The sequence below is a fragment of the Triturus cristatus genome, chromosome 7, assembly GCF_964204655.1.
Source record: "Triturus cristatus chromosome 7, aTriCri1.1, whole genome shotgun sequence".
In the NCBI taxonomy this organism is placed as follows: domain Eukaryota; kingdom Metazoa; phylum Chordata; class Amphibia; order Caudata; family Salamandridae; genus Triturus; species Triturus cristatus.
The window spans coordinates 1,062,178,867-1,062,204,199 of NC_140590.1; the positions used below are offsets into that span (position 1 = coordinate 1,062,178,867).

At 43.3% G+C, this 25,333-nt stretch overlaps 1 protein-coding gene across 3 annotated transcripts in view; it reads right to left on the reverse strand.

Moving 5' to 3' along the window:
• ARHGAP26 (Rho GTPase activating protein 26) overlaps window positions 1-25,333 on the reverse strand; it is a 1,692,117-nt gene that overhangs the window by 1,252,859 nt on the left and 413,925 nt on the right. For all 3 annotated transcript variants that reach the window (XM_085618129.1, XM_085618128.1, XM_085618130.1), the window contains exon 8: window positions 14,218-14,347. In XM_085618129.1, coding sequence (XP_085474255.1) covers window positions 14,218-14,347 — 130 coding nt within the window. The remainder of the gene's footprint in view (window positions 1-14,217; window positions 14,348-25,333) is intronic.

The following is a 25,333-nucleotide window of genomic DNA, read 5'->3' on the forward strand; positions in this document are numbered from 1 at the left end:
AGGTCAATGACGTGAGGTGCACCCACAAATGATAAAGACCAATTCAATAAAGCTTCTGCCTCATATCCCACAACATCCTGAAGCAGGGACTCAATCAGTAATCATAGACTTTATTAAACAAGGGGGGTTTCCCACCAATTGTTAGCAGATGTAATATGCCCATGCTTCCTTTCAAGAAGGCAGGACACTCCAATGGGTACGGGTCTGTGCAGGATGTCTGCACCACTAAAGATGTGGTTATTCCTAGTTTATATATGGTCTCCAATCCTGCCACCATCCATTCCTGTATCCCTGCAACTGCCCAATGGTTGACCGTGGGAGATTTATGTTCCGCCTTCTTCTCCATACCCCATACACGTAAAGAGTAATTTTCTCTTTGCCTTATTTGACGAATTTTCGCTTGCATGGCAGAGGCTCTCTCAAGGCTTTATCCTTTAAACAGGCCCTTAAAGGAAGATTTGGACATCTTTGTCTTTCGCAGAAGCTCTATTCTAGTTTAGTACGTTAACATTCTTCAGCTTGCGGCTGTTACTCAAGACCACTACAAAGCTGACTCAGTCTGCCTCCTCAACAAATTTGCTAAGAAACAGTAAAAGGCTTCAAAGAAGAAACTGCAGTTTTGCCAACACCAGGTGCATTTTCTTGGTCATGAGATCTTAGAAAGAGACCCTTATTGTCACAGCTGATTGAAGCTTCCTGTGAGCTGCCCCATCCAAAGACAGTCTTCAGGTACAAAATGTCTTGGGTATGGCTGGGTATTACAGACCATGAATCCTTGTGTTCGCATTTATAGCAAAGTCCCTTCAAACCGGTGTTTGAAAGGACACCTCACATTTTGCAGGGGTCAAGAGAATCTCAACATGACTTTGTACGAATAAAGCAAGCTCTTGCATCTGTGCCTGCTTTAGGGCCCACTCATTAGGAAAAACTGTTTACTCTGTATAGTCATTAACTTGAGGAATTTGCCCTAGTGGTATTGGTGCAAGATCCCGGAGATCAGAAAAAGCCAATAACATGCTATTCATCTGCTTTAGAGCAAGTAGAGGCAGGGCTTCCTCCATGCCTCTGCTTTGAAGTTGCTGGTACCCACCTTGTTGAAGCATCTGGAAATATTGCAGTAATCTCCAAACAGATTGCTGCTGTTCCACATTCCAATGCTGTACTTCTCCTTACCACCAACACTGAGCACCTTTCCACTGCCAGATTGCCGAAATGAAATTGTTGTCTGCCTCCCATATCACCCTCATGTAGTTTCTTAACCTGTAACGCCTGAATAAGTGGTCAGCTCAAAATTAAATATCAGCAGATTACACCTAGAAAAGCAAGATTGCAAATCCTAACAAGCATTAGCATAGCCAATAGGTCTCGCCTTTGGGACCTTATAAGTGTTTAGCCAGAGCTATTGACTTTGGCAATCGGTGCTGCATAATCTCATGAGATACTTCTTGCTTGGCTCGACCTAAAAATGGGGTAACCAGCACATCTGCCACTCTTTTCTTCTGTCACTCAAAAAACCCTTGCCGAAAGAGATGTATTTTGACTTGTTTGCAGCAGAATTACAGCACCGACAGTAGGGACTTAGCCAGAAAAGGGGTTGTTGTTAAAATAAAAATAAATATTCCATACCGTAATACATGTGTATCATTTGTACAACATGAGTAGGAACCTGTTGCACCATGGAAAGCTATGCAGGGTAGAGAGGTTATTCAGTCCTAGTTTTATTACCTTTCCGTACTCATAAGCATATTGGGTTATTATACAAGATGCAGTTGAACATTGCAAATTGGATTGTATGTGATGCTCACAACCCAACGTAAAACAACTTCAGTTTGCCACACACTCATGACTCTTGGCCGAGATCACAAAGACTGTAATTTGTATTTGACGTCACAGGATAGTATGACATGTCCCTGAAACTTATTATTTTGTTAATACATCTATATGTGCACAGAAGCACAATTTGTTTTTTTAATTATGGTGGCTTTCGCTGTAGATGTAATGCAATATAGTATACCCTTGGACAAAATAAATAGAAAGTGTGTTGCAGCAAAATGTGAAGGTTTTGGCCACAGATTAATAAATGAACATAGTTCCCTAGCACTCTAAAAAAAACAGAAGGGGGCACTCGGATTTGAACTAGGTACCTGTTAATCTGCAATCCAATGCGTTTCCACTAAGCTATAGCCTCTATTTATGTATATTTCTCCCTCTAGTGGTCATGACTGTTCATGCAGCAGTGTTCTGTGCAGAGCTGATAAAGGATATATTCTCTAATGGCAAGCACGGACAGTAGCCTGACGCCAGTGTGTTGTCGACGCAAAGTCAAACTGCAACCAATCAACTAACTAGAAAGGAGAGTTGGTTGCACCAAGGGTTCTACCTGGATCGCAAAAGTTGCGTGGTTTTGTAGCTGCGGTTGGTTTACATTCCGCAAATATGTATTCTTTGCATAAATGCCGGTCTCACTGCTTTTCATTCATAAATTCCTATCCTTCAATGTGAGTTAATGGGGTAAACATATTTGTGTTGCAGCGGTATTTTATGTATAAGTTGGAGGATTCGGCTGCACGCCTTTCTTTTAGCAACACAGTGCCCTCTTCACAGCCGCTGTGCTTCATGAAACATGAAGCATCGTAAGTCGGTGGCTGTGCTTATGAAAGGCACGTGTCCGCACACGCACCCACAGAAGTGCCTATTGCACTGGAACAAGATCAAATTCAGCCTCTGATCAATATCCTGGCAAATATCTGTCTTGTAAAACAACACAAATAGTATTTTCCTGTTAAAGCCTTGTTTTGAAGTCAGAGGGAGCGTCGTGGACCTTTGTTAGAAACACGGCACTGGCTTCACGCCTGCTGTGCTTCATGAAGCGCGATGGGCCGGTGGCAGTGACGCCACAGGCAACAAAAATACAACAATAATAATGGCACAGTGTGGGCAACGAGGATACAAACAATAATGGCACAATGTGTGAAACTTAAAAGCTAAGACACGAGATACAAACAACCAGGGGGACAACGCAATAGCAAGTACAGGCGAGAGGGCACAAGGCACAGAGCGGCTTGAAGAAGTAAACAAGTGGGAGGGGCGTGCACGCGCTAAGCAGCAGCTGTTTGCTCTTTCTCAAAGCACACACTCGTGTTTGTGGCGCACCGCCGCACACTCCAAGGCGTATGCCGCTACAAGCATGAGCATGTGCTTTGTAAAAAGAGCTGCACGACGGCTAAAGGTCTCCTATGCAGTGCATGCGCACTGCGTAGGCGAGACCTAAAAACACTTAATGTAAAGAAATTTGAAAGTGAACGGTAAAAATTAAATTGGTATTATCTTAATGCATTGGGGGCAGCGCAAGTACAGCAAATGGAATCTAGTATAGACAATTGGAGGCCTCAACTGAAGCAACAAGGGTATGCTCTGACAAAAAAAAAAAAACACCATGAATTGGCAGCAAAAAAGTGTGATATGCTATTGTTTACCATATCACTTCATATTTTAGAAATAAAACTACATTTTTAAAACACAAATTGATTTTGAATTAAATCAAATATTCCACAATTTGTGCATTTGCTCGATCTATACTGGTTTCTGTATTTTTGGGCATTGTTTTGAGATTCATATCACAGAAATTGCTTAGGTGTGGTTCTCCAGCTTCCAAAAGTAATTGGGGGGGGGGGGCCACCGGAGTCAAAAGGTAAAAAACGACTGCCCCAATACGTTACCTCACCCTAAATCTCACATCTTTGATGCCCACCAGCGGGGAGGAAGAATCCCTTGACTGTGTCGAGGTCATTGACCATCTAACAAAACCTGTGTTGAATTTACTGATGCACCAATACCAATTTGTGAATTAATGTATTTCGTGGATGGATTATGTACTATAAGTGACAAAAAGTGAGCTGGTTGCAGGTTGCGCTGTATCAATCTATCGAAAGCAGTCATTTATCTAATGTGAGATCTGTCCAAGCTGCTGAACTTGACACTTACAGGAGACTGCAGTATGATGTAAATGAAGATGTCACAAAACACGCTGGAGCTTTCCTTCACTTCAGGTAAGTTTATTCTAGAAGAACAGATGAAGCGTACACCACTCCAGCTGACTGAACACCAACTGCCTAGCTTAGAACACCGCTTGCCACCCGCACGTAATTAGAACCCCACAGATGTTCCACATAGAGAATCCCAGCAGAACATAGAGAAAAGACTAGAACATATATCCTACTCACTAAGTACATTACAGGTGATAACTATTTACAACACATCTTCTTCCCTAAACATTGAACAATTAAACTACCATACAGATATTACACATACTATAAGCATGAGCATAAATAATAAATCAAATACATCAACATAAATAATCATTCAGATAGACAGGTGGTCTGCGGGACCTTACATCTCTAATTACAACAGATTGTTGAGCAGATGGTTGAGAATCATGACTATGAGAAACCCCCACCTGTGAGTTATCAGCCATGGTAGCATCTCCACCACCCTTCTCCCTACAATGAATTACCTCTGAAGAAACCGAAGACTCAGAAGTAGCCAACAAGTACCCACTACTGGGTAGACCATGTTCCACCGACTTACTACAGCCACTAGATGATGTTGACCTACAATAAAGTGCTACCCTGCGAAGATTCCACTTTTCACCATTATCCAGTACAACATAATGTGGAAAAACTTCCTTGACAACATGTGGCCCTCTAAATTTTGTAAGACCCCTTATTACTCTCCCAGGTTTCACCTTAACCAAATCACCAACAGAAATTGTTTTAGAGATACACCCCTTCAACTCTGAATCCGTGCCTTCAACAATATATTGTATAGTACAGTCCGTGGTTATATCCTTAACAAATTCCACAGCAAGCCATTTGGAATACACATCAACAATAACTATGGCAAAGCGTTGAGTGCTCGGTAATTCATCCATAGGACCAATAAAATCCAAACATACACTATGCCATGGTAATTCCGGCGTGGTGATGTGGCTCACCTCTGAACTGGAGCCAACTCTGAGTCTCTTTTCACAATCCCTACAAGCTGAGCAATTTTCTACGCAAGACGCTACCTGAGCATCCATGCCTGGCCACCAAAAATCTGCCTTTAATCTACGCTGTGTAAGTGTTTGCCCTAGATGGCCTTCATGAGCCAATAATAACAGCTTGCATCTTAAACTGAAAGGTGGAATATACTTGTCCCCTCTCATTAAAATACTGTCGCCACAAGTCGACAATTCATCCAATACTTTGAGAAATGGCCGTACAGAAGGCTGAACACAACTTTCTCTTCTGGATCCTAATTTTACTAACTCCATCACTTTGACAAGGACTACATCATTTCTCATTGCAGTAAGCCATTCATCTTTGGTAAAACTACCCCCACTCAACGTTACTACATCATGAATGACAGCTACATCCCACCCTCGTCGCCAAAATGATGTAAATGAAGATGTCACAAAACACGCTGGAGCTTTCCTTCACTTCAGGTAAGTTTATTCTAGAAGAACAGATGAAGCGTACACCACTCCAGCTGACTGAACACCAACTGCCTAGCTTAGAACACCGCTTGCCACCCGCACGTAATTAGAACCCCACAGATGTTCCACATAGAGAATCCCAGCAGAACATAGAGAAAAGACTAGAACATATATCCTACTCACTAAGTACATTACAGGTGATAACTATTTACAACACAGTACTCCTGGGAAAATGATTATAACTGTGTTCATAGACTCGAAGTGTCTTCGGAGTCACGCATGATGGCCGCAGAGGGGTTTCTTGACTTGTGTAGTTAAGCCAATAAAGAATGGAGTGTATGCTCTGCATCTACATAACACTTTCATATTACCCCAGAAGACTAACATTTTAAAATGCGGCGCACACTAGTGTTCTCTTGAAGAGGTGTCTCAAAGGAATGACCTTGATGACTTCATGGCTCGAAATGATGTTTTGTCTCAAACCAATCATATTGCTATACATGTTGTACACAGAGATTTGTTCCCCGTACCCTCCCTAAAGGATTTGGTTCCGTTACAGGAGCAAGTCTCTGAAAGCGAGGAAGAGTATCGGACCAATCAAGATTGTGCTAGGGTCCCAAAGGGAGTATGGAAAGACAGCCCAGGATGCTCGTTTCTGGTCCAGGGAGGACCTGGCCTGGCAGTTCGGGCTGGACTGTTCCCACAAGGAACAGGGTCAAGACTGATTTGCATATGGCTAGGTCCAAACTGGGGTGGTGTGGTGAGCAAAAGAATGATGGATTTAACCCAGATCCTTGTGACTGGGAGTGAATGTTTGCATTGTTCAGCATTCCGTCCATCAACTGTTTCTTTTTCAGTGCAGGTAGTGGCACCGGCATTTCTGCTCCCCAGCCCTGCATGGATTTATCATGGAGCTGCCCATGTCAATAGGGATGGCATGATCCATGCTGCAACAACCAATTCGCATGTCCTCTTCTTTCTTTCTATTAACAAGTACTATTGTCATTCCGGTCTCATTTGCGAATATCATAATATTGCCAAGGAGATCAAGACCACCCCCACTGCACACCCTCCTCCTTGGTGCCACTTTGTCCATCTCCAGGTCAACATCATTTAGAAGCTAAAATGTTCCCTTTGTTCCCACATGTTTTTAACTGTTTGTATGTTTTCGGCGCGGGTGGAAGCTTATCCCTGTGCAAGAACAGATTCCATAACTATAGCTATGCGCTTACTAAGGGAGTTTATCCCCAGTTTCAGAATCCTGAATCTTCTTTCGAGTGGCTGAGGAATGCACTTCATTTCAGCAGTAGTGCAGGAGATTTGCAAAGTGTTGGGTAATCAATCAATATTTCCATTGTGCCTATCACCTCAAGTGAGCAGGGAACATAGAGAGGAACAACAGCATTCTTAAGAATAAGATAGCGAAGAACTACTCTGAAACCCAACTGAAGTGGCTAGACACCATGCCTTTAGATCTATAGTTCATCAGGGCCATACTAACCCAAATAACTAGACATAGCCCTTATGAGAGAATAATGCAACGCTGTTTGATGTTGCCTTCAAACCGACTTGTCTCAGCTGCTAAGCTGGACCGGCAAATAAATGATGATGCAGTCCTTCAATACTGCAGAAAAAGTATTCATGGATTCTACAGTTTCTATTCTCAGGTTCAAGCTGCTTTATCGGACTATTCATCTGAAGTCAGGCACAACCTCCAGCCAGGGGACTGGATCTCTGTCAAGGCCCACCAGACGATGTTGTCCTGCAGCCCAGCTACAGAGGCCTATACATTGTAGTGCTCACCACCAAAAGAGGCAGGAGGAATTGTGAACTGCTGACCTGGGTACGTTCCTCCTAGCGCAAGCACACTGCACCTCCTCAAGACGCCTGTCTGCCAGTGCCCATTCCAGGACCTCCACCAAGCCCTAGACTAAAGCCGCCGGTCACAAATGCTCAAATACTGGAAAAAGTAGCAAATGCTGCAGCCATTACTTAGGCCTCCTAACTGATCAGCTAACTGCCCAGAAAATCATGCCCCTTCAGAATAGAATACCCTCGATTATGTCCTCTGAGCGAAAGGAGGTGGTGTGGTGCCATATTAGGGTCAAATGTTGCACTCATCCCCCAACACCTCTCTCAGTAGCCATGAAGAAACAAATCATATTAAGAGCAGTGCAAGAGAACTGAGTGAGATGCAGAGTGGCTTAGGTTAAGCAGGGTGGAATCTAGTTTGGATAACTGGGATATTTGTGAATTGAGGAATGAAGATTTGTGAAACAATAATAGCAGTGCTTCTTGTTACACTGACCTTTTATGTATTGATTAAACTGAATTTGTACACCACCCAGCGTGTGTGCAAAAATAAAGGCATTGCACATGATTATCCAATCGATATTGATGAGGAAGATGTACAATGTGCAGAGATTTAACTTTAGACATCATTTTTGAAGGACATGAAGTGTAACATTCCTATGTTTTAACCAGCTTGTGGGGAGAGGTAGATAAACTCACTTTTCTCATAATTTAGAGTAAGCCAATTTGCATTTAGCCTTAAATTCGCTTGTAGAAATTGACAAATAAAAAACAAAAGTCTTCAGAATTATAAATACTGATGGGGTCGGGATTCCCTAATCTCAATTTACTCTGGAACCCCTGGACAATGGACCATTGGTACCTGCTTAAAAGTGTAGAGGGGAGAAATAACTTACCACATCAGGTTTAAAAGCACAATTATTCAGGACCCAGATGAACCACGGACTCCGGGTTCTAGGTTAGTTAATTTATTACAAAGCTAAAAACTACTGGACATACAGCCACCTCAAGATGAGGTTGTAGAAATACATCGGAACTAATACAATGCCAAACCTACGGGAAAAGTTCAGTCTCTGGAGCACGAAAAGAATTACGAAGTCCAAAATCAAAAGGCAGGTAATAAGTGCACGAACGTCAAGATCAGACTTCATTGGAGGTTCGTAGGTGAAAAGCATTAGTCTGTCCCTACACTACCACCAACATGTTATACCTACTTCGCATTCTCCAGGCAAGTTTAGGAAAAGGTGTCAGCTCGTGAAGACTTCCTTTATAAGTTCATTCATGTTGAATGGGTCAAGTAGCCTAAGGCTACGGAGCTCATTCTAAGATGCTCCTCCTCTCTCCATCGATCTCCTCCCAACTCAATCCTCAGAGTACTATCCCTAATTCCAAAACCAAAATCATAAAACGCGCCCATTACACATCATCCGATCGGCTCATCCTGCTGGACATCTCCTCGCAGGTGATTTTCCACTTAGTTTTGATACTCCCAGCCTCTGGCTCGATGACCTGGAGTCTCGGGCTTTCTCCAGTGAGAAAGAACACAGTCTCGCACTATCCGCACTCCCCGTACAAATGTATCCTCTCCTCCCCGAGCCTAACTCCTAAAACAAAAGCGTATTCTAGCTAAGAAAGATTAATTTCTCCACCTGCAACAGAAACACGAGAAAGAACCAATCCAACCTGCACTTGAAATTCAACTAATAAATCTAAACGAGAGCTTCCAGGGAAAATGCATTTCAGACCTATAGGAATTGGCCAACAGGAGAATAGCACACAGGCCTTAATAAACATATAAATGAACACTTTTACTGAGCCTTTCTAAATCAGCACGTTACCCGAGCACATCAAATGCATGAATTGTAAGCATCATACACAAATTCTGCATTTTAATGTTTTTAAATAAACACGTATGTATTGTGACATTAATTCTTCACGTTTATATTGAAATATACCTAGCACATCACCTTTCACGTAATTACAATACCCATTCTACTGTTCCATATTAATACGACAACGAAAACATTTAGGTGCAAATTACTCATGATTATGATGCACGCCTACAAATGAAAAGAGCACAATCACGCTCTATCAATACGCTGGATTTCAACTATGTTGGTTTGAAATCTGACACCGTGACGCACAAGTCACTTATTAAGTGTCTGGATGTACACAGACAGAGCAATGCAGGAGACAAACCGGAGACCTGGAGGGCTGCACAATTCACGTAAGACAATGCTATTATGCTTTTTTTTATTCTTTTCATACAATATTTCTAATTCATCATTTTCTTCTTCTTTGTCCACCTGTTTTATCTTTACTACTGATCTCTAGTCTCTATTTCTTCTGCCAGCAATTATCTTAATTTGCAGTCTATGCACATCCTGTGATTCTGGGCAAATCACTTAATCTCCCCGTGCCTAACAAAAAAAAAATGAATGTGTGCCCTCATGTAACATAAGTGGTGCTATGTAAAGCGCTCTGATACCCGATTGGATTCGGGTCAAGTTCGCGCTATATAAAACTCTGCAAAAAAACAAAAAAAATAACAGCAGAAAGCTTGGGGCATGCAAACTGCACTGCCAGCATTCTACCTAACTTTCTCGAAGCTTGAAAACACCCAGACAAGGAGCATCATACTACACCACTGAAAAGGAAAAAGGTTTCAGGCTACAGTGTCAATGAGGAAAGATGTAAAACCCAATGAAGGATAGCAGGTATATAGATGTCAGCATATATAAACCATGGCAAGTGAAGCATAGATGCTAGGGTAAGCAGGGTCCAAGAAACAAAGGGTTTGGTAGGAAGGGGGCTCCTTGAAGTCAAAGTAAGTCTTGCCCAGTGTTATGAGTAACCGGCTCAATACTTAAACAGGCTTGCTCTTGGAATCATAGAAAGTGAAGAAATACATGGACAAGATTACTCCTACTCCTTATTTGGGACTTTGAGTAGCAACTCAAAAGGTGGATTTAAGTATACAAAAAAGTGATGAGTGGAATGCTTGAATAAACCACTGAAATTACTCGAGCTGCATCCTAGTCCACAAATATTTTGTACTAAGTGCCTCCTCAGTTTGGCCCCAGCCATATGCAAATCTGCTCCAATAGGAATAGTTTGTCCAAAACTACCAGGCCAGGCCCTCTCTGAACCTGAACACAAGCAACCAAAGTTGGGTATTTTTAGTTGGGTATAACTTGGTTTCAATGACACAGTGAGCACGGGATCCATGACTGGGCACACATGTTGCACTTAGGTCATCACACTTAAGTATATATAAAATTAAAGTGATGGGTCAAACGCTTGAACAAATCTCAGCCACTGGTAATGTCTGGGCATACACTTGGCCACTTAGATAATTACATTAAATACACAAAAAGTGGTGGAAGGAATCAAACACAGAACGTGATAGGAGGCACTGCGAGAATTCCTCATAACTTTGTGTGAAAGCTGCAAGACAGCAGCGCTAATAATATGGTGAATGAGCAACGTTTAGCAAATGCAGCTGGCATCACTTAGGATAAACATCCGCTGACAGTTCCATTTAAGTGCGGTGCAATTGCCATTTAGCAAAATGTGCTTTAGCTTCGAGGGATTCACACTGCTTGTTTGCACACATCTTCGACAATCATAGTTGATAGGGTCCTCCGAGTCAAACCTTTGCAAAAATTCCATTTACATAACACACCATTGCTGGAGATGCCAGTTCATCCCAGTCACGGTTTTGATTTCACAAACATTATCTGGGATTCTATGTCGCTTTACACCCCACAGCCTTCTTCTGTAAATTAAGTTTGTTTTTAAAGATAGATGTAGTAATGCATTTCAACATTAAAGCTCGCTTTAGAAATTGAATCCAGTACATTGCTGCGGACTGGCTCCAATTAAAGATCCATGTGTGTATGCTAGACATGGACCCTCAAACTTCAAAAATGTGGGGAGGCTAGACAAGGCTCCTCAAACTACAGAAATGTGGGGAGGCTAGACATGGCTCCTCAAACTACAGAAATGTGGGGAGGCTAGACATGGCTCCTCAAACTACAGAAATGTGGGGAGGCTAGACATGGCTCCTCAAACTACAGAAATGTGGGGAGGCTAGACAAGGCTCCTCAAACTACAGAAATGTGGAGAGGCTAGACATGGCTCCTAAAACTACAGAAATGTGGGGAGGCTAGACATGGCTCTTCAAGCAGACACTAGAGTCCATGCTGCCAAGCAGTCACTCAAAGTTTGCTCAAAATAAAATGCCAGATAAGGCAAATCTGGTACCGTTTATGTAGGTACAAAAAAAAAAAGTTGTGCTACGAACACTCCCACGTTTCCTTCCAAGTCATCTTGCATTGCTGTGTTAATACCAATTTTTATTCCTTTTCCCCTGAGCCCCAATGTTCTTGATTCGAGGACTTTACCAATCGTTCCACTTGACTCTTCCCCTTTTACAGCGAGTCATCTAGGTATGTTAGAGCATACATTTGGTTGTGCCATAAATGCGCTGTCACTACCATTAGACGTTGGGTAAATACTTGTGGGCCTGTAGTGAATATCAAAGGTAGAACTTTGATTTACTAATGTGTTCCATTTACCACAATCCTCACATATTGGAGATGAGCCTGGTGGATGGAGATGAGGAAGAAGGTTTTCTGAAGACAGTGTGTCATCTTGTAGACTTTTTTTGTCAGAAGCGATATGATGTCCTGAACGGCTGTCATTTTGAAGTGGTTGCGTATGATGGAGGGGTTGGGCGTAAGCGGATCTTGAATTGGGTGCAAAGTTTCATTCTTTTTTTTTTTATAAACAATAATTAAGTAAAAGAAGTATACCCCTTGTCCACGCTGAAGTACTGACAAAGGTTATACTGTGCACTTGAGAAGAAGCCATTTCATTTCTTGTAACAAGAGTCTGCAGCGGCCCTTGCTGATTCTGTGGGATGGGGTGGGCAATTTTAATCAGTAGTGTGAAATTCCAGATGGAAACCGTGGAAAATGGAGGCACCCATCTATCCAAACTTCTAGCCTCCCACTGGAGGAAGCAATACCATAATCTTCTCCTGACATTTGCTGGATGGGTCTGAAAGGGCAGGAGGGGGTGGAGAGCAGGATAATGTGGGGAAAATCTCTGGCGGCACAGATGCCGGCTTCCTCGGGCACCTCTGGCCTTGGAGCAACTGTTGCTGCAAAAAGCCTCTCAGGTGTATTGTGCGCGTTTTAACTACCGCTGGCTTCCTGAAAGGATTGCTGTGGCTGGTACGGTTGCCTTGGAGGGCCAGCCCAGCCTTGGATTTCAGGTGTAACTGTCAAACAGCTGTTTTTTGCCGTTGATGGAATTGTTTCCAACATTTCAATAACTCTATGTTGGAATAGGTACTGGCGTGAAAGTGTAGGCCTAAAGAAGGTTGCTGAACCCGTGCCTGGAGGCCAGAGATCTGAAGTCAAGGAGGATGCTTATACTGATTTGGCAGGCGGCCACGCCTTCTTCGTCCAACTTGCACCTAATGCGGGTATTTGAGATGATCGTTCCCTCGGGATGATCTAATTTGCTCTCTTCCGGTGCAAATCAAGTAGACGTTGTAAAGATTCCATCCAGGTCTTCCCAGTGGTGCCTATAACAGCATGTCAACAGAGCCAAGTAATTGGCAATTACGAACAGCATTGCTGCAACCACCGATTCTTGCTTTACTGTAGCATCCTTCTAACTTTATTTTTCCAGGAGGCAGCATCTCCTCGGTTTCTTGCATGAAGACCCTTTGCTGTGCTGGGTGATTCACGAGTGAGTATAGGGGCTTGTGGCCTCCAACTAACAAGGGGCAATGGGGTGAAGGTTTGAATTTTCCCTCCACCCATGGAGTAACTAACCGAACTTTCAATGGCAGTGGAACTGTGTTCTGCTTCGGCTCTCGCTATAACTGTGTGGTACCCAGGGGAGCCATGGATGGAGAGGCCTTTACACGGTACAGCACTTGAAAAGGTCCATATTGGAATCTACCCTTTAGTCATGTCAGGTGTCTACCTTTAGCTCTGTAGGCCCTGGGTCCTGATCTGGATGTCTGTGGAGAGGTCCCAAGACATCCAAATAGGGCCCCAGAGCTGGAGCCTGAACCCCATGTCGTAGTCCTAGTCGTGTGGGAAGGCTTTGTTGCAGGTGCTGGAAATCTTTGGTTTCTGGAGTCTTCAGGGAAACAAAGAGATTGGGTACCTGTACTGTTGAGCTTTTGGGCTACCTCATGACCCCCCCAAACGGTTGTTGGACTCTAATCTTCAACATCCCTGGTAACGCCACTGCACTGAGGTATGGGAAATGCCGGGGCTGTAGGATTGCGTAGAATGCTCTCCTTCTCTCTTTGGATGATGAATGGTCTATTTGCAACAGAACCTTCGTGTACCGAATAGGCACTCTCGCAGAGCGATATCAGTATACGAAAGTGGCAGACAACCACCGAAACTAAACATTGAAAGTGGCACAAAATGTTGACTGAGTAGTTTCCATACCCTCCCCCACATGAATCATTCTGATATGGCATAGCCATATTCTCTAAAGCGTGATTTGCAAAACAGTTGTTGAAAAGGTGTGCTGGATACCTCTGTGCAAGCCCTTGCTTACCGGTCCTCAAACGTCGAACATTTCCTTTGACGCAGAGCTGTAACAATTTTTAGATGCCTGAACCAAAAGGTGGAAAAACACATTCTGAAATAGAGTGTCCTGGAGTTTTAGGGGTGAATTTGATGGTCACCTCGAAATCAAAACTCCTTCATTGATGAAAAACACCTTGGGACAGCTCAGCCATACATGGCAGGAGTGTGCACAGCATGGAATCTACAGCAGCACATTCTGCAAACATCATATTATGAAAATAAAAACTAACAGTAAACATCAAGCATTGTCAAAAATTATTTTAGAATATATTTCCTGTAAAGTCATTAGGTGGGCAAACATACGTTTCTCCTGGATGTAGAGGTAACCTTCCATGGTGTAGGAGCTGAGATTCTTATGTTCATGAGGATTTTCCTTCATTTTCTTCATCAGGGACTCCACCTCAGACCTAGTGCCCTCAAAACGATTTCTTGTCTGCAATAAAGAAAAAAAACATATTTATACAAGTTTTTTAAATATAGTTTAAAAAAAGAGGGAAAAAAAAGCTTCTGTAGTAAAGTGAACTTTTTTTTACATGATTTGAAGATTGGTGCTGGAGTTTTATTCAAGGTTGCAGGTAAAACGAAATCTTAAGTCATGAGCAGTTTGAAGATCTGCACTTGTTCATGTACCTGTGCCAGATGTCATTGTTTCAAGAAAAAGTGTTTATTTGCTCGTAGGGTTTATGGCGGAATAGCCAACATTGAAAGAGTAGGTCAGAAAAAATACATTTTGTCTCAAGTATTGAACCACTTACTTAAAACTGTTGGAAATTCACGCTTTCACTGCTGGAGCAGAAAAACAGACCAACTTCACACATACTAATGCGAGAAGGGCTTCCATGCCAAACACACCAATCCTGTGCTTGTGTGTGGCCACTACAGGACCAAACCTCAGCTGCTTTGCAACTAGGCAGTATAAAGAGTGTTTGATGGTATGGTGCACTGTAATGAATGGAGGGAAGTTAAAAACCAATTGTACTCAAGTTCATGAAAAGAGGACCTGTTCAGCTCACTCCTTTCTCATTACACTACTGCACAACATATTTAGGTCTTGTCAAAGGAACCCTTGAGGAGCATACCAAAACCTACGGTGGGCTTAGAGTCAGCCCATCGCTTATGAGGGTTGGCTTTGTGTCACTCGTGTGCGCTTGCTTCCCATGTGGTGGACATTGTTCCTCTTCTGGAGTGTCCCTTCTCTGGATGATGGCTTCTTTAGCATCCTTTTGATGGGATGACTTGTAACTGTCCACTGCTTAAATTTAGTAAACTACTTTTTAACTTTCTTTTTTAGCATTCCACGAGAGTTCATACGTCATCACAGTAGTCCTCCATAGTCATTACTTGCATGTGTGCGTGCACACATCACACTCTTACATTTTAGTTTAGTTTTTTTGCTGATGCGTTTAAACACACTTCAAACACTTAATTTGGTCTTGGCGCTTAGGCGTGGACATGGAATACACAGTACCATGTCAACTATGCAATAAGGAGTTTCTGCTTCAACAAACAAGGGGGAAGGAAATCTAGGTTACTAAAATGTCGTTACAGAGAAAGGTAGGTAAGGCGGAGTGGTACATATTCTGCAGATTGATGGGCTGAGGCTGGCGTGGAAGAATACAGACATCAGAGATAGGAAAAGCGGGGCCTAAGAAATAACCCTGCATGGTCATAATTAGTATAGGTAACACTAACAGTATACAGACTACAGGAGAGGAAAATGTGGTAGCAACCGTGAAGGGGGACAGGCAGTTCGTGTCAGAACATGGGGATTGGAAAAGGTATCCCGAGTTTCCATGTTTAATGTGGGAAAGAGTAATTTTACATTTGCATAATTAATGCAATTATTAGCAAAATGTGATCTACATTGTTAGATAGTGGCGTGCATGTTAATCATGCAATTTGTAGGAGGGGACTACATTTAGCTATTATGAGCAGCACCTGAGCTAACCTGGGTTTTCATGTCATTTTGAATGTCGTGCAATACACACTGAAGGCTAAGCGCATTTCCCTTACGGCTGTTCTATTGTCATTCCCACTGCAGATGCTGTTTTTCCAGATGCTTTCTTCTAGTTAGTGAATAGTTGTTTGTTATGTATTAGTCGACCGATAGCGAGGTTTCCATCAGAAGGAGAATGAGATGGGAGTGCGACTCGTGTCAACAGCAGACTGGATTCAATAGTCTGTCCATAGTAACAATTCAAGGACATAGCCGTGCATAGACCACTGTAACATCTTGAGAAAGAGGTGAGCTGACCTGCTTCCACTCTAGAGAAAGAGGATTGTTCCCTACGGCGAGAACGAGCCGTAATGTTTCAAACAAGTGTTTTGTTGACTTATAAGTGTGTGTGTTCCTTGGACTAGGATGGGGAGATGCTTGCTGACTTCGAGCTGAGAAGACCATCTCGACTCTGCTGATCTCCACTTCAAGGGCGAAGGCTTCATGCCCGCATATTCAGATTTCTCTCGTCAGAAACCTTCATTTCGTTTGCTGAAGCGGATACCTTACCTTATTTACCTGACCAAATGCCCTTTCACAACTTATACTTGCTTACTTTCGATTAGGGATTTCCTTTATGGAACACACTCGAGGCATCTTCTGTTTACTTTTGTAATTATCGTTAGTTTTCTATTATAACTTATTTTGAAATATTGACTTTTAGATCATTTACATTTGCAATAATGATGCTAGAATCTGAACACTAATGAATGGATTACCTTAACTTTACTACGGTTTGTTAATAAATCCTTTAAACCAGTTACAACTCTGTTTTCTGTGGAGCCCCCCCATTGGTCTTCACTCATGGAAAAGTATGCATATGACTGCTCCCAACATCCTCTCGTCATTGACTAGAAAAAGTTCATGCTACCAGTGGCGGGGTTTATATGACGATTATACTCGACATGTGAGATTTAAGACTCCTCGCTCTATCAACTGCATCGGTTATTGGAATGATCTGAGCAGAAGGTTGTTCTGAAAGTGGATCCGTTCACTGACTGGTCACCTCTGTTTCACTGGCTCATGAGTGTGACCATTAGAGGCTCTTCTGTTGAGTGGCAGTGGCACGTAGGAGTGTATGATATGATTTTGTCCTGCAAGTTGCTGTTGGCTGCACTTTCAATGCATTTATTCACACAACAGATGCCTGAATGCAATATCTTACACGGAACCAGTGTAGGCTATTTAGATGCACACCTACAGGTTTATACTTTTTCAGTTAAAAAGTTTCCCAGTAGTGTTATATGGTTTTTCTGTGACACTAGTGCCAGGAAGCCTTATCATAAGAGTCATGCTTCATAAGACATTTGTCATTGTGTAGAATGCGATTGAGAGGTCAAGTAAATATAGCATCATGATTGACCCCTCATCTGAACCACAACTACTGCACTTTCTGGTTCCTGTTTGGATCTAAACCCGGATTGGTGTTTATTCAAAAATGTGCTAAGACTCTGTATTTTGAGAAGTTTGCCACAATTTTAGCAGGTATTTTTGATATCTACGTTCGCTTTTTTTAAGGACGGATGTGAAAGAAGAGCTTCTGTGGGGCACGGACCTTCACTTCCATGAAGCTTTTTTGATGAATTTCCAGTATAACGACCGAGGGGAAGCAGAACTCCGTGTTGCCTGCGGGGAGGCGGTTCACAAGCTGGTAATTACGAATGGTGTTGATGATGGCCATAAGAGATTAAAACATATCACCAGGTGTAACAAAATCTCAGCAGCTACAATCATGGGTCAATCGCAACCTCACAGAATTTGAGAAATTTTCAGAGCAAAAATAAAAATACTTAGATGAGTCAGCCAACTGAATGCCACTGGCAAGAGCCGTATAGTAATCATCGCTCTAGTGGAGTGGATACAAATGCCCTCCAGAAATTCTTTCTTGACCAAGACATAGCAGATCTTGATATATATGATGAACCAATGTAAAATGATGCATTTGGTCACTGGCTTGCCTTTCCTGGCTCAGGCAAAGTCGACTATTTCCTGTTGAGTTGATGAAGTAGGAGTCCAAATGTCTGGGACCCAGTATATGAATCCACTCCTCATCCTTGGTGGGATGAAGAGGATATACAAAGGATGGAAGGGTGATAGGCTGGGCTTAGGAGCGGTCAAAGAAAGCTGAGCATGTATGAAAGACCAACTTGTTCTGGTAGGCACCTGTAATGGGGGGGGGGGGGGGACAGAGGCCTGTTAGTTCTCCAACCCTACAAGCCTATGTTATTGCTTTTACCAACACTGTCTTCATGGCACGAAGTCAAACATGACAAGGGTGCACCGGCTCAAAATGAGAAGTCATTAAGAAAGTCAACACAAGATCCAGATCCCACTGAGGAACAAAGAATGGAGTGGGACGAAAGCTGTGAAGAAAGTCTTCCAGAAAATGTGCACTAAAGGAGACAAATGACACTGCTGCTAGGGAGACACGGGAAAGCAGACAGGACATCCAGATAACCCTTGATTATAGCCAGCCCCTTCTGTGCAAGAAAAAGTGTGAAATGCAGGATGTCAGAAGTTTGAGAATTAAAGGAATCCAAACCTTCTGACTTACACCATAGTATAAATGTGTTCCTAATCAAGTATTTTTGAGTTTAACAGATGACAATGGACATTTTAACTAACCATGTAGCACAGTGCAATAGTAAAGAATGTCCATAATGCATGGCTTATGTCGAGCCTGGAAAAAAATAGGCCAACAGGGAATGGGGAAGGTCAGAGACCAGAGCAGTGGTAGAGATCAGAAAATGTTCCAGCAACCCACATAAATGGATTTCTTGGTGAGCTTTGATAGCCAAAATGATGTCTGCAATTTCATCAGTTAGGCAAAAGGACTCAAAGTATGTCAAGTGTATTTGTAGAGCGCTGTATGAACCAGGAGGGTATCCTTACGCTTAAGCAGGGGCAAACCTGGTCAGGCCTAGGGCTAGGCTAGTGAGACCTATTGGAAAAGCCACGTCTTCAGCTTCTTGCAGAATGGAAGGTGCAGCTGTATATGTGAAGCTGCAGCTTGTTCCACGCTTTAGGAGTGATGCAGAAGGCCCAGTCTCAGGATCTGGCTCCGTGTATGTGGGGGATGTGTTCTCAAGGAGCCCAGGTGAGCAGAGGTGTCTGGTGGGTTTGCGGACTCTGATAAGTTTGTTGAGGTATGCTTGGCCTATGCAAGTGTGTGTGAGGAGTCTAAAAAGAGATTGTGTAGGTAACCCAGTGGAGTTTCCTAAGGTGCAAGTTATGCGTGCGCTCAACATGGTAGGTTGAGTGTGATCCTGGCTTCTGAGTTCTCTATGGATTGATTAACCCATGTCAGTTGTGTGCCGATACCAGCGTAGATGGTGCTCCAGTAGTCTAGTCTGCTTGTGATGACGGCTTGGGTAATGGTTCTGCGTGTCCTAGTAGGGAGCCATTTGAAGATTTTCTTCAGCATCTTCAGAGTGTGGAAGCAGAAGATGGTTACAGCATTGACTTGGGCGTTCATGGTGAGATGACTATCAATGAGAATGCCAAGGTTCTAGGCATGGGTAGTGGGGTGGATGTGGGGCTGAATTCTGTTGGTTATCAGGCAGAGTACCATGGTGAAGATTTTCTACTGAAAACCATGACTTCTGTCTCATCAGTGTCCCGCTTGAGACAGCTGGTTTCCATCCAGTCGGCGACTTTAGTCATGCAGGTGGTGTCCATGGTCTGGGGTTAGGCATTGGCACTCCTTAATGTCTGACCACCTTGCACGAGAATAGGTCAAACCTGCGCAGAAGAAAAAAGAGGAAGCTAAGTGCCAACAGAGAAGTGTTCCAGATACTTCTTGGTCAATCTGGGGTAATCAGGACCAGCTATGCCCGATTCTTGCACGCGTTCTTAAGACCATTCAATAGAAAAGAAATTGGTGAAAATGCATACAGCAGGTGCTAGGAACATATGAACCAGACGACCTCCCCTGAGAAACCATTCAGGGAGCAGTGGATGGCAGGAACCAGAGGACACTTCTTTTTCTGGGCTGCCCACTGATGGACACCAAAATCAAGAGCTCTCAGCTGTCACTCAAGGATGTAGTTCCACTTGTGATACTTCAGGAAAAGATGAGTGTCTGCTCCTATGTTGCGAAAACCTGCCAGATGGGCCACTACCAGAAAAATCCCAAAATTCCTGTGCCCACGTGCATAGGTTAATGGCTTCTAATAAAGGCTCCATAATGCCACACCACTCTGCCCTTCGATGCAATGGAACATAGTGGTGCAGTTAGACAGGATCTGCATAGCACTACCTGAGATGGAAAGGAGAAACGCCTACATGGTAAAGAAGACCACCCACAGCTCCAGCACATTTGAAATACATTAGGAGTTTCGGTGAAGCAAGTTCTTCTAAGCATTTTGTCCGATGGCATCATACTGAACACCATGCAGGTAAAACCATAGCGTTAATGGTGGTAAAGCTAATGTCAGGAGTGGCAATGGTGGCGGCAGGGCTTTAAGTGGGCCGGGCCTCACCGGTTCTGAGCACTGGCAGTTTTTTTAAAGAGGGCCCCAAAACGAGTCTGTATCGGGCTCGGTTTTGTGCCCTGGCACAGATGGTCTATTTTTTTTGCAGTGACAGCAGGCACATCAATATGCAAGTGCTCACACTGCTCACTTCTCACTAGTGGAGAAGTTACAGCATGACGTCATGCCAGTGAGCATTGCAGGGGAAGGGAAATCCTTTAAAGAGTCAATTTCTCTCTGGATCTCCCTTATCTTTATGAAACTCAGAAGCAGCAACATGGTTGTGGTATCACCAGGGCTTTAACTGGAAGCTTTTTCGATATTATGTACAAGCCACAGTTGCTGCTTATTTATCTTATGCAACTAACAACCATTGACAAAGCCAATAGTCCTGACTTGTAAGTATGCTGTTATTTGTTGTATCATATCTGGATGCAGTGACAGATACAGCAAAATACAAGTCGGGCGGCACAGACTTTTAGCTTACGTGTTTTAAGCCACGCCCTTAACATTGACCACGAACCGTTTTTTTTTATCCCACTTAAAGCCCTGGGTGGCGGGAATTACGAGTCTTGAAGCTTGCTTATGATTGACGTAAATGCATATCAGGCACCTGTTACTAAACCAGAAAATCAATAAAGCAATTTAAACAAAAAATGGTGGCGGTAATTACAAATAACAAAAGCGGACTTGATTAGACTAGAGACAGGTGCAGCACACACCTGCGGCGCCACGAGGACAGCGAGTTGAGGGCCAAGTAACAAGTACTGAGCTGCATTCAGAACGAGAACTGGTGGAAGCAGGAGAGTGCCAGGCTCTCCCAGTCTGCTCCTTTCCCTGCCTGCAGCTATACCCCCGGGACCCTACCAGGGTCGGACCCATGGGATTTCCCTGCGGCGCTCTTTCGCGCCACTTGGGATATTCAACAGCATGCGAACACACGAAAAGCAAAGCACTTGCACATAACAAGCAGTGGCGGTGGGAGCAGGGGTGCGGGGGGCGTTGCAGCACCCTCACGTAGAACCGATGGAGTTTAAATAGGGGATTGAGGCTTTAAAGTATTCGTTCTGACGCATTTAGCGCGTTCAAATACAAGGTGGCCCACGACAGGCCACTAAAGCAGCCAAAGTGCTGCTAATTCTTCTAACAAGGAGAGCTCTGTTCACTATTCCATTCTCCGAGGGCATGGTTCGGGTACTGTGCATAACTGCAGACACTTATGTCCAGTGAGGTGCAGGTGAAACGAGAAGGCCGCGGTATTACAGAGGTGTATAAAGACGTGCTTGTTTCACAAAGTAAAGAGCCAATATCTTTAAAATAAATATCACCAGCATGAAAAGTACAGTCAAGGCACTTAAGTTAGGTACGTCGACAGAGCAACCCCAGAAGGATAGTTATTCCAGCATCATTGATAAAGGGTGCTCATGTACCACATTGCCCTCAGACATCCCCCCCAAGTTTACTGCAGGGCAGGCTTCAACCCTGTAACTAATCTCATTCAGCAGAGGCAGTTCACCCTGTAGGTCCAGTTCCCGGCCACTCGGCTTGGTGCTGTCCGACCCTGCGGCGCATAGACCTGCGGATCTCGAGTTCGAATCCCGTCACTGTCAACTCAGACCGCCATTATTCCTACTAATGTTAAAAGAGAGACCAACAAAAGTGTGACATCTACTACTTGTAGCGATTGGAAAGTGCAAAAAACTCTGGACCAAATCTGTAGGAAAACAAGTTTGTTTTTTTATCGATGACTCGCTGGTACTGGTAGCATCCTCTAAGCACTCCACTCGCTCTAATCATAGCCACATTGAAAATATAGACCCTTTCGTTGTTTTAAAATGTATTTCCGTCACCCTGGCCCAGAGAGAAAAAGTATCAGTCACCAGCTGAATAAGCACACTGTAAGGATGCAGATGAAAACACTGAAACAAATAGTTTCCGAGGCTAGTAAAGTCAACGCTTTCTTTCCATTGAGAGCGTGTTACAGGAGCGCCACCGTGTGGCCAAATTTGATTAAGCATATTTAGTAGAATGTTTAGCGGTATTCGCTGAACCCAATCTTATTCCTTGAGAGAGGGATCCCTTCTGAAGAACAAATAAGGTCTGGGAGTAAGAGGGGACTAAACAGACCAAAACAAACCAAGGAACACTCCCCTTAGACCTATATTTCTTTTACAAAGGATTCAATCTAGTATGGGTTGACAAGGTTAGCAAACATCAGATATTTATAACATTACAACAGGATCATTTTTTTAAAGCCTTTTTTATTATTGTCACACATTTCTTATTTCATTTATATTAATGCATTAAATGTCATTTTTGTGAATAGATACGAAGCTTTTTTTTGTCTTTCATAAAAATTGTTATATACATATAGCCAATAATACAAAGTTAAATACAATGTGAAAGGTTCCCTAAATAGCAAATCTTCTTACAACTCGTACATACCTCACACACGTCCACATTCATACAAAACACTTATGCACATCTGGCGTGAACGGGAAACATAAGATGCAAATCATTTCCATCAAGATGAAAGAAAAGAAGGTCAGGACACACTAGGTCGACAAGCGTTTCGGTGGGTTAACACAGGACGTGAACCACCTTCTTCAGGACCTTGTCCAAATCGGGCACAACAACATACAGGCAAATATACTTGGGGGAACACGTTTCCTATAATGGAATTCCAATATACTAGACCGGGACGCTGGAGTGGTTAATCAATGATGAAGGCTATTATGCCTCTAATTCACTATAGGATAAGCGTAAAGCTCTCAGCGGGTCTATTTTCGTGATTGCAGGGCCATAACGGAGATAGTAGTTCGCAGATTATATGGAGGTGTATATTACTCGGTTTATTATTCTCACATTATGTCGTACCAGCTTCAAAGGCGTAGTTAGCCACCACAACGGGTGGCAATACCACCAGATTATCAGAATGCTGAATAGGTAAGGTTTTTAGAGAGAATTCCGAAATTGGCGATTGAAGCCTGCAAAATGCTCGGCGTCTTTCGATGGCTGCCATCGAGTAATATACACCTCCATATAATCTGCGAACTACTATCTCCGTTATAGCCCTGCAATAACGAAAATTGACCCGCTGAGAGCTTTACGCTTATCCTATAGTGAATAAGAGGCATAATAGCCGTCATCATTGATTAACCACTCCAGCGTTCCGGTCTAGGATATTGGATTTCCATTATAGGAAACTTATGTGAACAAGGCTCTGTGGAGCTGAAACGCGTCATGGCGACAAATGGAGTAAAGTAAAGTCATCTTAGCACTTACATCGGGTCTGTGTCCATCATTTCGGTGTGGATTTTGCCGACTGGATTAGAAAGTGAGATATATAGATATATGCAAACTCTATGATTTATGTATTTTTCCAAATGATGAGACTCCATGTCATCCGGTCTATTCTGGTCCATATGTTTTTGTAATTTTGAGTACATGAATTAGCACTGCGCTATTTATGATGTCTTAGGCTGTTTTAAAAAATGCAATTGTATCATTGACAGAAATAGCTAATTTGAGTATTTCTTCAGTCTTCATAGTAGTGCCGTATCCCTTCAGTCAGGTGATGGTTGGTGTTTCCCTTTAAATTCACTATTACGCACGTAACGTGGGCATGTGAGCAAGGGCCGAGTGGCCCAAAACGCGTCATGAGCTGTGCACCCATCTTGATTAAATAAATCCGAATTTGAGCATTGGCAAATCAAGTTGTCCGTTCCTATCTTTGTGCGTGATTGCACATTTGGAGAGTTTTCGAATATATATAGAGAGAGAGAGACACCTGTTAATATTAATAGAGCACTAGTCCGTGCAAGGGTAATGAAGTCCGGTTGCGTACAAGGTGTGATAGATGCATCTTTCGAACACCAAAGTTACAGGTGAGCAATCCGTTCTGCCTGCAATGCTATTTGGGAAAAAATAAATGACCCCCAAGTTCACTTCTGTGCACCCTGTCACGAGGCACGTGCACGTCTCGGGAGAAAGTGCCGTCCCTGACAATCCCCAGACATTCAGCGTTCCTCCAGTCCGCCCCTCCTCGTCGCCACTTGAAAAGAAGGATTTCAACGCTTGGGTGGTTCGAGTAATTCATTTCATCCACCCCCAGCCAGTACCGCACACAGCCTCCAGGTTGCAAACCTGGTACACAGTAGTCTACCCGATAACATTACAAGGTTAGAGAGAGAGCAGGCCAGGAAAATACAAGCCGTAATATATCCACAGACTCCCAGGGGGGCTTTCAGGACCTAGGACAGGGTCGCTGTACTTGGCTTCACAGAGTTGCCCTCATTTTAAGAAGTTTCACCGCTCAACGGTGGAAGCTCGCGTTCACTTAACAAAAGTTTCCTCCCTGGTATTAGAAAAGGCTCAGGTTGACCCGGCAAGTTTAATCTCACAATAATTCAGAACAAGAGCAGCAATAAATGGGGCTGGGTTTGAGCAAGGAAAAAAAAAATCACGAGGACTGGCAAGAAGGTCCCAGGTTGCTGCAAGAATTGTACTCTCTCTGGGAGTAGATACCTCCGAGTCTTGGCAATCAGGTTTACTTTCTTTTTACCAAGTAAATTTAATGCATTCTGGTGTTTAGTCACACTCGTCAGGACAAGAACTGAGTGGCTCAATAAAATGGCGACACACACACAGGGCAAGCAGGCGCATCGTTTCTGTAGAGGAGGACTTTGTTTCCACCCTTGTGAGCGGCTGCTCTGAAAGTGTTCGACTGTGAACAGCCCGCGCTCTTGGATATAGTCGAAGGGTTATTGATACAATAGTCTTCATCATGCAAGGAGTTGGTCCTGAACGAGAAGCTGAACGAGCGTGGGTGACTGCACGTCATTTCCGCACAAGGGTAAAGTTGCCTGCTCTGCAATGATCCTGATGAAGTGACCTAGATGCAGGCACGCGCCAGGGCTTTGAACATGTCCATAAGGAAACCTCATTCTTG